The 14,589-nt window shown below is 44.3% G+C and overlaps 1 protein-coding gene across 1 annotated transcript in view; it reads right to left on the bottom strand.

Moving 5' to 3' along the window:
* Positions 1–14,052, bottom strand: part of RAB32 (RAB32, member RAS oncogene family) — a 107,538-nt gene extending 93,486 nt beyond the window's left edge. The window contains exon 1 of the mRNA XM_077283073.1: positions 13,545–14,052. Within this exon, the coding sequence (XP_077139188.1) occupies positions 13,545–13,773 (229 nt within the window). The 5' untranslated portion in view covers positions 13,774–14,052. The remainder of the gene's footprint in view (positions 1–13,544) is intronic.
* Between the last annotated feature and the right edge of the window lie 537 nt (positions 14,053–14,589).

The raw sequence follows: 14,589 nt of genomic DNA, 5'->3' as shown, positions 1-14,589 counted from the left end.
TTTTTTATGTGATTTTTCTTTAAATTTTTTTCTTCTACATTTTACCTCTCTACTTCTTTTTTCTCTGTTTTGTTATAATAAATAGTACCCTATACACAAGCCCCACACATTACACGCGTAAAAGCACCACTTACACACACATCCCCAGGGATTGGGAAGAAAAAAAAAAAAAAAATCAGCCAGTGAGGAAGATCCCACATTCCTCTATTCCTACTCCTCCTCATCTGGAGAGGAAGGACCCACAACAAGGCGCCCTAGGACCCAGGCAACTCCTGCAGCAATCGATCCCGTATGGATTGCACCCCCCGAAAACTTTCAGCCCATCATTCCGGATTTCAGCAGCAGCTCGCGCATCCTGTTTGACACCACTGGCCTCACTGAAATTGACTTCTTCAAATTCTTTTTCAGTGAGGAAATAATAAATCTTATGGTGGCCCAGACAAACCTGTATGCCCAGCAATTTTTCACCCAAAATCCCACGTCATCATACGCCAGATGGACCCCCGTAAATGCAGCAGAGATGACATTTTGGGGAATTGTGCTGCATATGGGCATAATAAAGAAAAAAAAAAAAAACAAAACACAGAGATTCGTCAGTACTGGAGTACTGATATTCTCTACAGTACACTGGTATTCCGCATGGCCATGACAAGGACACGATTTGAAGGGATCCAAAGATTTTTGCATTATAGTGATAATGCGCATTGTCCTCCCCGAGACGATCCTAACGTTGATCGTCTATACAAAATTCCACCAGTGGTTGAACACTTCAACAGAAAAATTCGCTGAAGCGTACATACCCCAGAGGGACATCGCTATTGATGAATCTCTCGTTCACTTCAAAGGGAGGCTAAAATTCTGACAATACCTGCCCAGTAAGAGGTCTAGGTACGGAATAAAGCTGTACAAACTGTGCAAGAGTACCTCAGGGTACACCCACAGATTTAGGGTCTACGAGGGGAAGGACACCCAAATTAACCCCCCGTCCTGAGGGTGCGTGGGAAAGTTGTGTGGGAATTGCTGCACCCACTGCTGGAAAAGGGTTATCACCTCTACATTGATAACTTTTACACCAGCATCCCACTCTTCAAGGCCCTCTCTGCCAGAGGTAGAGCTGCATGTAGCACCGTGCAGAAAAAAACAAAAAAAAAAAAACAACGAGGCCTCCTTAACCCCTTAATGACAGCCAATACGTCTTTTAACTGACCTGACATATAAGAGAATAGCCTCCCCATACAGGTGACAATCCAGCAGCTGTCAGCTGTACACTATAGCTGACAACTTGCTGTATCAGACACGATCAGTGTTGGCACCGTACATATCTGTTTAACCCCTTAGATGCCGCTGTCAATAGTGACTACATCATTATAAATGGTTAACAGAGTGTGGGGGCTTCCTCTTTATCCCAATTGGTGACCTCAGATTATGATTGTGTGGTCCTGATGTTTGCGATGGCAATTCACGACCAAATAGCGACCTTAGAGTCTGACGGTTGTTGTAACCTGTTCAGAAGTTAGCGGAATTTAGGTGGTAAAAATACATATTTTCATTTCTGTCATGCCACTTTGCATTAATTCCTGTAAAGCACCTGAAGGGTTAATAAACTACCTGACAGCAGTTTTCTATATATCAGGGGGTGCCATTTTTAAAATGATATAACTTTTGGAAGTTTCCCAATATATGAGACCCCTAAAGTCACTTCAAACATGGATAGTTCCCTAAAAAAAAAATGTTGTGAATTTCCTTGAAAAAATGAAAAATTGCTGCTACATTTTTAAACTTCCTAAAATGCTAACAAAATAAAAGAACATTTTACAAATGGTGATGATGTAAAGCCGACATGAGGGAAATGTTATTTATTAATGGTTTGCTGTGGTATGACCATCTGGATTAAAGGGATGATCATTCAAATTTAGAAAATTGCTAATTTTTTAACATTTTTCTCAAATTTTTGATATTTTTTTATAAATAAACACAAAACATATTGACCTACATTTACCATTATCATAAAGAATAATGTGTCACGAAAAAACAAACTCAAAATCACTGCGATTTGTTGAAGCGTTACAGAGCTATTACCACATAAAGTGACACTGGTCAGATTTCAAAAATTTGGCTCCGTCACTAAGGGGGGTTAAGCCGCTATTTGGGCAAATGCTGAGAAAAGGGGAAAGCAGAGCCCAATGCAGCGACAACATGCTGGTGGTCAAGTATAAGGACAAAAGGGATGTCCTTATCCTGACCACCATACACTGACAACAGCACCCTTGTCACTGTTCGTGGGACCACAGAACAAGTCCAAAAGCCAGATTGTATCTTGGATTACAATCGATACATGGGGGGGTGTGGATCTTTCAGATCAGGTCCTCCAACCATACAGTGCCATGCGAAAAGCCAAAGTATGGTACAAAAAATTGGCCGTGCACATTGTACAGATGGCACTGTACAATGCTTTTGTGCTGTCCCGATCTGCAGGCAATACGGGGACCTTCCTTCAGTTTCACGAGTAAGTCATCAAGGCCTTAATGTTTGGCACTCGGGGAGGTGAGGGCCCCAGCACTTCTGATTCTGATAGTGCCCGTATTGTCCCAGGTCAACATTTCCCAGGACAGGTTCCCCAAGCAGCGAGGACAGGCCGATCACAAAAACAGTGCAGAGTATGCTCCAAGAGGGGAATCCGAAAGGACACAACTTACCATTGTGAAACCTGCCCTGAGAAACCTGGCCTTTGCACTAAGGATTGTTTCAAAGCGTACCACACGTCCACAAATTAATAAAATTAGTTTATACCCTTTTGACACAACACATCTATAATCTGATGTACCGAGCACATCTTACACATACCGCAACATTATAAAATTCATACACTAAAACCAAAAGCATTATAGTTATTACTATAAAACTATGCCTCTAGATAAATTCCTTCAGAGGTGTAGTTTCCAAAATGGAGTCAATTGTGGAGGATTTTCACTCTTAAGGTACATCAGGGGCTCTGCAAACCATTCCATCAAAGTCTGCAGTCCAAAAGTCACTCCTTCCATTCTGAGCCCTGCCGTGCGCACAAACAGTGGTTTTCCCCCACAAATGGGGTATCGGCGTATTCAGGAGAAAATGTGCAACAACTTTAGTGGTTTATTTTTTCCCCGTTCCCTTTGTGAAAATAAAAAAATTGGGGCTAAAAGATAGTTTTCGTGTAAAAAAAAAATGTGATTTTTTTTTTTTTTACGGCTCTACGTTATAAACTTCTGTGAAGCACCTGGGGGTTCAAAGTGCTCAACACAGCTACTTAAGTTCGTTAAAGGGTCTAGTTTCCAAAATGGGGTCACTTGTGGGGGTTTTCCAATGTATAGGCACATCAGGGGCTCTTCAAACGCAACATGGCATCCACTCAATTCCAGCCAATTTTGCGTTCAAAAAGTCAAAAGGCGCTCCTTCCCTTCCGAGCCCAAACATTGGTTTTCCCCCACATATGGGGTATCAGCGTATTCAGGAGAAATTGCTCACCAACTTTAGTGGATAATTTTCTCCTTTTACCCTTGTGAAAATAAACAAATTGTTGCCGAATGATCATTTTTGTAACTAAAAAGTCAAATGTTCATTTTTTCCTTCCACATTGCTTCAGCTCCCGTGAAGCACCCGAAGGGTTAATAAACTTCTTTAATGTGGTTTTGAGTACCTTGAGGGGTGCAGTTTTTGGAATGGTGTCACTTTTGGGTATTTTCTGTTATATAGACCCCTCAAAGTAACTTCAAGTGTGAGGTGGTCCCTAAAAAAAAAAAAAAAAAAAAAATGGTTTCCTAAATTTTATTGAAAAATCACAGGTCATCTTTTAACCCGTATAACTTCCTGACCAAAAAATATTTTGGTTCCGAAATTGTGCTGATGTATAGTACACGTGGGAAATGTTATTTATGAACTAATTTTTGTGACATATCTCTCTGATTTAAGGGCATAAAAATTCAGAAATTGCTAAATTTTCAAAATCTTCGCCAAAATTCAGTTTTTGTCACAAATAAACGCAAGTCAAATTGAATAAATTTTACCACTATCAAAGTACAATATGTCACGAGAAAACCTCAGAATCACCAGGATCCGTTGAAGTGTTTCAGAGTTATAACCTCAAAGTGACAGTAGTCAGAATTGAAAAAAATGGCCTGGTCAGGAAGTTGAAAACAGGCTTCGGGGTGAAGGGGTTAATTGAAATAATCACACAGACTCCTTTAATAGATCTTAAGGTACCGTCACACTAAACGATATCGCTAGCGATCCGTGATGTTGCAGCGTCCTGGATAGCGATATCGTTGTGTTTGACACGCAGCAGCGATCAGGATCCTGCTGTGATATCGCTGGTCGCTGGTTAAAGTTCAGAACTTATTTGGTCGTCAGATCGCCGTGTATCGTTGTGTTTGACAGCAAAAGCAACGATACCAGCGATGTTTTACACTGGTAACCAGGGTAAATATGGGGTTACTAAGCGCAGGGCCGTGCTTAGTAACCCGATGTTTACCCTGGTTACCAGTGTAAAATGTAAAAAAAACAAACAGTACATACTCACCCTCTGATGTCTGTCACACGTCCCTCGCCGTCCGCTTCCTGCACTTACTGAGCGGTGGCCGTAAAGTGAAAGCACAGCACAGCGGTGACGTCACCGCTCTGCTGTTAGGGCCGGCGCTCAGTCAGTGCAGGAAGCGGACGCCGGGGGACGCGAAGGTGAGTATGTAGTGTTTGTTTTTTTACATTTTACACTGGTAACCAGGGTAAACATCGGGTTACTAAGCGCGGCCCTGCGCTTAGCAACCCGATGTTTACCCTGGTTACCCAGGGACCTCGGCATAGTTGGTCGCTGGAGAGCGGTCTGTGTGACAGCTCTCCAGCGACCAAACAGCGACGCTACAGCGATTGGCATCGTTGTCTGTATCGCTGCAGCGTCGCTTAGTGTGACGGTACCTTTAGTTAAACCATACTTACTACATCACCTATTCCACCGAAGCCCTCGATCTCCTCTAAGAGAAATAAAATTAAAAAAAAAAGCAACAATATCCTTACCTGTCCGTCGAGAAGATATACATACTGTCCCACGACAAGTCCAGCTCTGCTACATCTGGATGCCTTTGGTTGGTGGCATTATCCAGCCTAACATCCAGACACAGCAGAGCTGGTAGATGACCACCGAAGAGAACTGTCTCCAGCGGTCCCCTGCACTGCAGTTCTCAGGATCAGCTGACTGAGAACTTTGCAAGGGACCGGAGATAACCCCATTCCCGAAGGTCACGTGCATGGCAGTTTTTGCGGTCAGGTGAGCTCATCGTGAGAACTGCAGTGGATGTGAACTTCCGGCTGTGTCACAAGGTAAAACATTATTGAAATTAGTTCAAATGCATAGTAAGCTGCGTTCCCACACTTAATACGCATGCGACTCTAAAGATAATGCGGTTTTACTACATGTAATGATAGTCTATGGGTAATTTACGCTGCAGAGACTGAGCATCTCCGCAACATAGGCCTCTTTCACACTTCCAACTTTTTGAAGACGTTGCAATGTGTCGTTCTGTGCAAAAAACGCATCCTGCAAAGTTGCCGCAGGATGCGTTTTTTGCACATAGACTTGTATTACCGACGCATCGCGATGTATGGACACATGTTCCATACGTCGTGCACTGGATGCGTCGGTAATTGGCAGACCGTCGTCACAAAAAAAACGTTCAATGTAACTTTTTTTGTGCGACGGGTCTGCCATTTTCAGCCGCGCATGCGCAGTTGAAACTCCGCCCCCTCCTCCCCGGACTGCAGAATGGGCAGCGGATGCGTCCATCCGCTGCCCACATCATGCAGAGAATTCACAACGTCCGTCGGTACGTCAGCCCGATGCATTGCGACGGGCCCGTACCGATGGAAATGTGAAAGAGGCCTTAAATAGACATGCTGCGGTCTGGAAAGACGAGCCGCATGTCCGTCTCAGCACGCATAGTGGAGATGGGATATCTTGAAATCCCATCCACTATGCTGTTACATCTGGCTGCTGCAGATGTATGCAACCACCAACACGCAGCGTTTAGTGACCGTGGGAACATACCCTAGAAGTTAATACAGCCATTCAGTCCTACATTACGAAAATAAGCACTAGCTTCATCAGAGGGGAGAACTATTTAGCAATGTATGCACCAGTAGTTTGTAAAATCTGGTGACAGATTCACTCCAACTGTAGGGATGGCCCAATTCCACTCCGTAAAACGTAAATCCATTAAGTGCTCTCCCCCAAGTAGTCACAGAAGTGGACACAATGACTCAGAAGTACCCTCCCACCCGTACACAATGTAGTGCTCTATATCTTCCTCCATCAGATGCACTGTTCTCCCACTTACCGCTAATGCCCCCCAAATCAATGCAGATGACCATCTGCGGGGAAGTTGCTTACTTACATGATGATATTTGGGGCATGGACATTATAAATAAAGACTGTGTATTTAACAAGGGCAACTGATAAAACTGATACATTGCCCCCTATAGGAGAGATCCATGGAGATGTACTCTTTGGTTCTATAGAGAACTCTTCTAAACCTGTGACAGACACGTATACTTTCAGTTTCATGATCAAAAAAAATGGGAATATTGAAATTCAACAGCTGACAATACTGTATTTAGGGGAGATAAGCAGCTTCCAGGAGTCTTTAGTGCCTTTCTCCCCTCTCTCCAAGGGAAACACATGAACGCTCAGGCACACCGAGTGCTCATGTGTATGAGATCAGTAGAGTATGGCCAGCTTTAGCTTCACTTAGGGAAATTCTGAACACAGCACCAGTTCCCGCTGTGTTAGAGGATGCTCACATGTTGCATTTTTGCAGCTTTTTTTTTCTGTATCAAACACCAGAGTGGCGTTAGAAAAGAAAAAAAACGCTGTGTACAATGAGTGTTTTTTACCCATTCATTTGAATGGCAAGCATAAGTTGTACTTGTAGCAAAATCATGGCAGGCTTCAAAATAAGCAACAATAAAACAATGAATTCAACATTTGTGAAATCTCACGCACACACATCTCAGATTATGTTGGTACTGTAACTCTGCGTATTTTACACACCAAATACGCTTTATAAAAGACGCCACATGTGAACATACCCCTAGAGGCACCACATCCTGACACCTACAAGTCATTTATTATCTCTCTGCACTTTCCTTTCGCTGTCAGTGTAGATTGTCAGTACCTGACAATGTATATTCATTGTGATGCTCATTCTGAAAGTGTAGTGACAAATCTCTTCTGCTTAGATTTTGGGTTTTTTCCTAGCAGCCGCCCTTCTGTCGGCTCAGAGTGAGATTAACACGGAATTCTTGTTTGCCAACATTTCTACTAACCTGTCCCATCTTAGTATGTGCTGAAATGTCTAGCAGCATATTTATTGTATTTGATCACGATCCAAAAGACTGCTACAGGCCATATGTTCTATAATATAAGCTACTTAGAAGTGCAACACATCGGTATAACGTGCCCAAGTAAATATTTATATGCAGAGTTTAAGAAAATTCCATAATTTGGGAGTAACGATCATTTCCTCAAATACAAATAAAATACCTGTGTAAGGGTGTTCTAGTAGCGTGGACACCACCGCCTAATGTATGGGCACTCCATATACATCTTACATTAACCAGACTGGCTCCAAGATGCATGAAATCACAATTTCTATGACCTCCTAGACTACCAAGGCCACATTCACATGTCTGTAAATCATGGATAGACAATAGATTTTTACTGACACACTGTAATACAAAACCATAATACATTATTATAAATGTCACGTCTACAGCCCATAACTCTGATAAGAAGACACCAGCTGTGCTCACTGTAAAATAATTAGTCAAAATAATCTGTAAAAAATTCTTTAGTATCAAAAAAGAAAAATAAAAAAAAATAAAAAAAATTGTGGACGCAATTTATTACTAGTGCGTTATTTTTACGGACTGTCCAGGAATTTCTGGAAGGTTGGCAACTACAATGCTTTTTTTTTCTTTTCTTGAGAGTATTTGGAACAAGGACTGGCATAGCTGAGCGGGGACAAATGTCTGTTCTGGCAGTCTCAGCATTCAAATCTTCATAGATTTAAAAATGGTCGCCGACTCTGCAAACAGGCAATAATGTATTCCTATCTGAATACCCCTTGAACTTGTGTTGCCTGTCAGAGGAGCAACTTCATGGCAGACAGGAACTTCCATGCTGTCTGTGAAGGTCCATGCTATGGCTGGAATCACACTAGTGTATGGCATCCGATGCGGTATGCTAATGACCCTCAGCTCCTGCTCTGCTGCGAGTAGGATCCGAGTGTCAGTGCTCTGTGCTGTGCTGCTCTCGCATGACATGATCGCAGTACAGCTGAGAGGAGATGGAGAAAGTAATTTCTCCATCTCTGCTGCCGGCGGGAATCGCACTGCACTTGGGCGATATCCGAGTGAAGTGCGATGTTACACGCACACCCACAGACTTGTATGGATGCGAGTGAGCCGAGCCTCGTTGCCAATCGTAGTGCAAAATCGGTTCGAAAAAATAATCGCAGATGTGATCTGCCCCATAGAGTAGCACTGGGCTGAGTGCTGAGCCCTATGCCATGTTTTATTGTGTTATACGGTAGTGTGGCTCCGGCCTATGGCCCCAACTCACCATTGTTGTTACTCCAGTTTTACTCTTCTGGAGTCATTTGCATTTTTTTTTTTTTTAATTGACTTTAACATATACGTCTTATTCGCTGTAAGAATTGAGACATTTTTTATGTTATGTTCTCTTTCAAGTCTTATTTTTCCTTGATAACTTGGTTATCCAGATGTTTTAGACAAAGATACAAAATGTTATTTTTATAAAAAAACTGTTGCCTTATTTTAGGTGCAACTCCCTTCCATCCCTGCCTTGCGGGCTTACATTCTACAGGATGATGGGGAAGAAGAGGTTAGGGAGTTTTAGTGGCTCCGGAGGAGTTGGAGGCAACGTTGTCATTGCAGGTTGTAAACTTTATTAAAGAGATGGGTTTTCAGGTTCCGTCTGAAGGATCCAAATGTGGTGGCTAATCGGACGTGTTGTGGAACAGAATTCCAGAGGATGGAGGATATTTGGGAGAAGTCTTGGGTGAGGAGCAAATAAGGTCATGCGAGGACCAGAGATTACATGATGGAAGCTATCAAGAGATTAGTTCTGTCTGAGAAGTGAGGCCGTACTGGGCCGCAGGCCATAAAAGGGAGGACGACATGACAGGGTTGAGAGGGATTGAAGAAGCTGAGGTTATAGTGACAGGGAAGTACTGCAGGGGTTAATTTATGAAAGTAAATGGGGCCGGGCTTAGGTTAGGGTGGGGTTATGGCTAGTAACTTAAATAACGGAAGCCATCTTAGCTGGGCATCCAATTTAGGTTCCCCTTCACAGTGACAAGAATCTCCCACCCACCCTTCCTTTTTTCTTTGTTTTTTCTCTTTTTCTTTTATCTACGTCGCTATTATACAAGGGCTCAACTGGTTTGGGTATCAATGTGCTGAGGGCTTTGAGGTAATAATGGCAATAGAAGTTTATTGGGTGTAAATTTTTCATATCCGTCACTTATTTCTCACGGCAGTAGGTGTGGGGGAGGTCCTCGAAGTTGGTGAGGCTGGCAGCTCTGAGGGGGGGGGGAGAAAGAAAAAAAAAAAAAAAAAAAAAAAAAAAAAAAAAAAAAAAAAAAAAAATCGCAAGAGGTCCTGGACCACCCCCCCCCCCCCTCCCCGAGTAGATTCATGCGGACTGGTGTTTAGTTATCCCGCGGAAGCGATTAAATGGTACCCGGTTTCAATGGTAGGCGAGTTGTTTCGATGTCTCTGAGCTGGTGCATAGCGGCTGGAGGCAAGACTCGACCCGGGGCCATGCTGGGAGTTTACTCATAATAATGGGTTCTAGTTTGGGGCTTCTAGGACTGACCCTCCTGGGGTGGTATTAAAAAATTGAATGTTTTGTATCTGTTAAATAAACGGCTGCTGTGGCCAATTTATCCAAATCGGTGTGGAATGTCTTTACTTGGGTCACAACGCGGAATGAGGGTTGGGGATCAAGAGTAAAGGGGTTTATCGTTAAGAAATGGAAGGTAGGGTAAAAGCGCTGACGAATCTCGAATACCCCGTTGCCATGTACGGAGGAGAAAGGTTATGGATGGCTTTGTAGATCAGTGTTTGCAGTTTGCTCTGGATACGCTGGGGAATTGGGAGCCAATGAAGGGATCTGTAAAGAGGGGAAGCAAAAGAGTAGCGAGGAGAGAGATGAATTTGTCGGGTAGCAGAGTTAAGGACGGACTGGAGAGGTGCAAGAGGGTTAGAAGGTAGGCCACAGAGGAGTATGTTGCAGTAGTCGAGGCAGGAGAGGAGGGCATGCACAAGAATTTTAGTAGATTGAGGGTTGAGGAAAGAACGGATTTTGGAAATATGTTTGAGCTGCAGGAGGCAGTGCAGTGCAAAATTAGAATATCAAAAAGTTAATTTCAATTCTTCAATACATAAAGTGAATCTTTTATAATATAGAGTCTTAGAAACAGTGATCTATTTTGAGTGTTTATTTCTGTTAATGTTGATTATGGCTTACAGCCAATGAAAACCCAAAAGTCACTATCTCAGTAAATTAGAATACTTTATAACACCAGTTTGAAAAAGGATTCTAAAATCTGAAATGTTGGGCTACTGAAATGTATGTTCAGTAAATGCACTCAATACTTGGTCGGGGCTCCTTTTGCAGCAATTACTGCATTCATGCGGTGTGGCATGGAGGCGATCAGCCTGTGGCACTGCTGAGGTGTTATGGAAGCCCAGGTTGCTTTGATAGCAGCCTTCAGCTGGTCTGCATTGTTGGGTCTGAGGTCTCATCTTCCTCTTGACAATACCACATAGATTGTCTAAGGGTTAATTCAGGCGAGTTTGCTGGCCAATAAAGCACAGTGATACTATTGGCTTTAAACCAGATATTGTTACTTTTGGCAGTGTGGACAGGTGCTAAGTCCAGCTGGAGAATGAAAATTCCATTTCCAAAAAGCTTGTCAGCAGAGGGAAGCATGAAGTGCTCTAAAATTTCCTAGTAGACGGCTGCGTTGACTTTGGTCTTCATAAAACACAGTGGACCTACACCAGCAGATGACATGGCTCCCCAAACCATCACTGATTGTGGAACCTTCACACTAGACCTCAAGCAGCTTGGATTGTGTGCCTCTCTACTCTTCCTCCAGACTCTGGGACCTTGATCTCTAAATGAAATGCAAAATTTACTTTCATCTGAAAACACCTTGGACCACTGAGCAACAGTCCTTTTCTTTTTCTCCTTGGCCCAGGTAAGAGGCTTCTGGGGTTGTCTATTGGTCATGAGTGGCTTGACACAAGGAATGCGATACTTGTAGCCATGTCCTGGATACCTCTGTGTGGTGGCTATTGAAGCAATGACTCCAGCAGCAGTCCACTCCTTCCGAATCTCCCCCAAAGTTTTGAATGGCCTTTTCTTAACAATCCTTTCAAGGATGCGGTTATCCCGATTGCTTGTGCACCTTTTTCTACCACACTTTTTCCTTACACTCAACTTCCAATGATATGCTTGGATACAGCACTCTGAACAGCAGCTTCTTAGCAATGACCTTTTGTTTGTTTGTTTACCCTCCTTGTAGAGTGTGTCAATGACTGCCTTCTGAACATCTGTCAAGTCAGCAGTCTTCCCCAGGATTGTGGAGCCTACTGAAACAGACCTTTTTAAACACTTAGGAAACCTTTGCAGGTGTTTTTTGTTAATTCAATTTATTGAGATAATGACTTTTCAGTTCTCATTGGCTATAAGCCATAATCAAAGAATAACAGAAATAAACACTTGAAATAGATCACTCTGTTTGTAATGACTATATACGAGTTTCACTTTTTGCATTGAGTAACTGAAACAAATTAACTTTTTGATTCTGTTCTAATTTAGTGAGAAGCACCTGTAGATCTGAGTGTCATCAGCATACGAATGGTACTGGAAGCCATAGGGTAAAGATTGAGAAGAGTATGGGTCCCAGGACAGAGCCTTGAAGGACCTAAAGAGAGGGCACGATGAGGAGGTAGTGTGGGAGTCTAAGATGCTAAATGTTCAGTTGGTAAGGTATGAGGAAATCCAGGATAGTGCAAAGTCTTTGACCCCAAAGGGAGAGAGGAGCTGTAGTAGGAGGCAGTGGTCAACTGTGTTGAAGGCAGAAGACAGGTCAAGGAGGAGTATAGAGAAGGGTCTTTTTGCTTTGGCTGTAAATAAGTAGTAAGTAGTTTTGGTCAGGGCAGTTTCAGTGGAGTGGTGTGGATGGAAGCCAGATTGTAGACTGTCAAACCTGAATTATTAAGGAGGTGCAGAGCACACCTCTTAACTCAGGAGAGGCACGAAATAGATGTCCAGGATTATAGGACCACAAAGCTCAGACTTTTAGCAGCTCTCCCGCCAGCCTCAGAAATCCATGGAGTGGTCATGCTTGGGTGACCCATGACCAGTCCTTATATTAGCAGTCAGAGCTCAAGTGTCTGAATGAGCCCTTTCTTCAATCATGAATTTGAAAAGCGGGGGTCAACCATGCCCTTGTTCAGCCCCAACCATCCAAATCCCAAATTAAGCCTCACATTGCTAAACATTTTGCTATCTAACTGCGAGAGTTGAAAAGGATTTCAAAAGTGTTGGATTTTCCATCACTTGTATGCCTCAACTGTCATATTAAAGTGCAAATCATACACAACATGTGACTCATGTGCAACTTATCTGCAACTCAGCGCTAAGGACAGTTACGGTACTCAACTACAAGTCAGAGAAGCTGCAGTTTTCGTGGCGCCACAAATCCAGACTAAGGCAGGGTTCACATTAGCGTTTGTGTGCAGCGTACGATCCGCATGCATCATGCGTACTTTAGACTGCGCATGTCCAGAAAATGATGCCACCACCTCCACCATGCGCATAAAAAAAAGCAACCACATGCACACGCTTTTTTGCGTCATGCGTAAGATGATACACTGCGCACAGAAACGCTTATGTGAACCTAGCCTCATTCCAGATGGCTGATTGTAGGCACCGTGCAGAGTCTCCAACCCCCAGCTTGGGCCCTCTCTGTGGGGACAACCAATGCAGCCCTCCCTGGTGATCACATGATTGATCAGGGTACAAATCCCACCCTGGAGATATCAGATGATCAGAGCGATCCCTATCATGGGGTTGCCCTGACCAACAAATTACTACCGTAGTTACATTCTTACAAGCGCCATCTCATACAAGCTATAGATTTTCTAGATAAGGTGTCATAAATGTCTGCTATAGGTCACATTGGGTTAAATATTAACTACTAGGTGCCAATTGGCCTGAAGGTGAAATCTTGCTACAAGCTTCCTAAATGAAGAGGATCAGGACATCTGAAGAGTGAAGCAGTCAGCTCCCTGCACAATAAAGACCCATATCGGGTCAGATCCCCAGAGGGGACAAGTCTGAGGAGAGTTTGGGAAACTACAGTGCTCTCTGAACCTTCTGCTGGAGTTCCCCTGAAAGCCATCAGCTGCCGCCCACCTACCTGCGATGTCCCATAGCTGCAGTCTGACCAGGGTCTTGCTGTCCCAGTTGATGACTTTGAGGGCGAAGTCGACCCCTATGGTGGCCCTGTAGTGCTGGGAGAAGAGCTGGTGCACGTAGCGCTTGATGATGCTGGTCTTCCCCACACCCAGCTCTCCGATCACCAGCACTTTGAAGAGGTGCTCTCTGCGCTCCGGGGCCCCGGCGGCTGCACCAGGCTCCCCGGCCATGTAGTCACTGTCCGCCGCCGCCGCCTGCTCGGGACGCCTAGCGCACAGCTCCTAACGCGTCCGCGCAGAGCGCTATGTCCGCATCCCCCGCTGCGTGCACGGAGGAGCCGCTCTGCTCACACTTCACTTTTCTGCACGCAAACTTTTTTTTTTCTCCACTTTTCTCTCCTCCCAGTTAGTCAGGGAACCAACCACCTGACTGCAAGTCACAGGACAGGAAGCGGCCGAGCTCGCTGCCGCCTCAGGCTTCGGGCGAGGAGGGAGGGGAGAGGGCGCGGTGAGAAGCGGCACAAGCTGCCGGCCCGGCCCGGCCCGGCCCGTCACTGTCCCATAACTGAAGGGTCCGGAGCTGTGCAGAACCCACAGGCCCCGCCCCAGACTCTGGCCCCGCCCCCCAGGTACAGGTACCTCATGCACAGTGGCGCTCACCGTCCCCATTGGGATCGTTCACACTGAGGTGTTTCTGGACAACCAGAATTTCAGGCGGAATCTGTTTCAGGAAACTCCTTTTTTTGCAAGGTTTTTGGAAGAGTTTTTCCTTCCCTGAATAATTCTTTGGGCATGTGCACAGAGGTTTTATGTGGATTTAGGAGATAATTCTGCGCAAAATTCCACACAACACTAAATACAATTCCTAATGTGCTACCTGCTCGAAAAATGAACATTTCTGTATAATAACGGCTCGCCGGTCGTCTTCTGGCTAGTGAGCTTCGTTCAGCCGCTTTAGGTTTCCAAAGATGCGAAGCAGACGAGAGAAAAGAGCGGGGCGTTCTTCAGGTGGTTCTGCTCCGAAGGCGCTTTATACTTTACAACGCC

Source organism: Ranitomeya variabilis, chromosome 2, assembly GCF_051348905.1.
Source record: "Ranitomeya variabilis isolate aRanVar5 chromosome 2, aRanVar5.hap1, whole genome shotgun sequence".
Classification (NCBI taxonomy): Eukaryota; Metazoa; Chordata; class Amphibia; order Anura; family Dendrobatidae; genus Ranitomeya; species Ranitomeya variabilis.
Note: the sequence above shows the minus strand (reverse complement) of the source record. Positions and strands in the feature narration are given on the sequence as shown.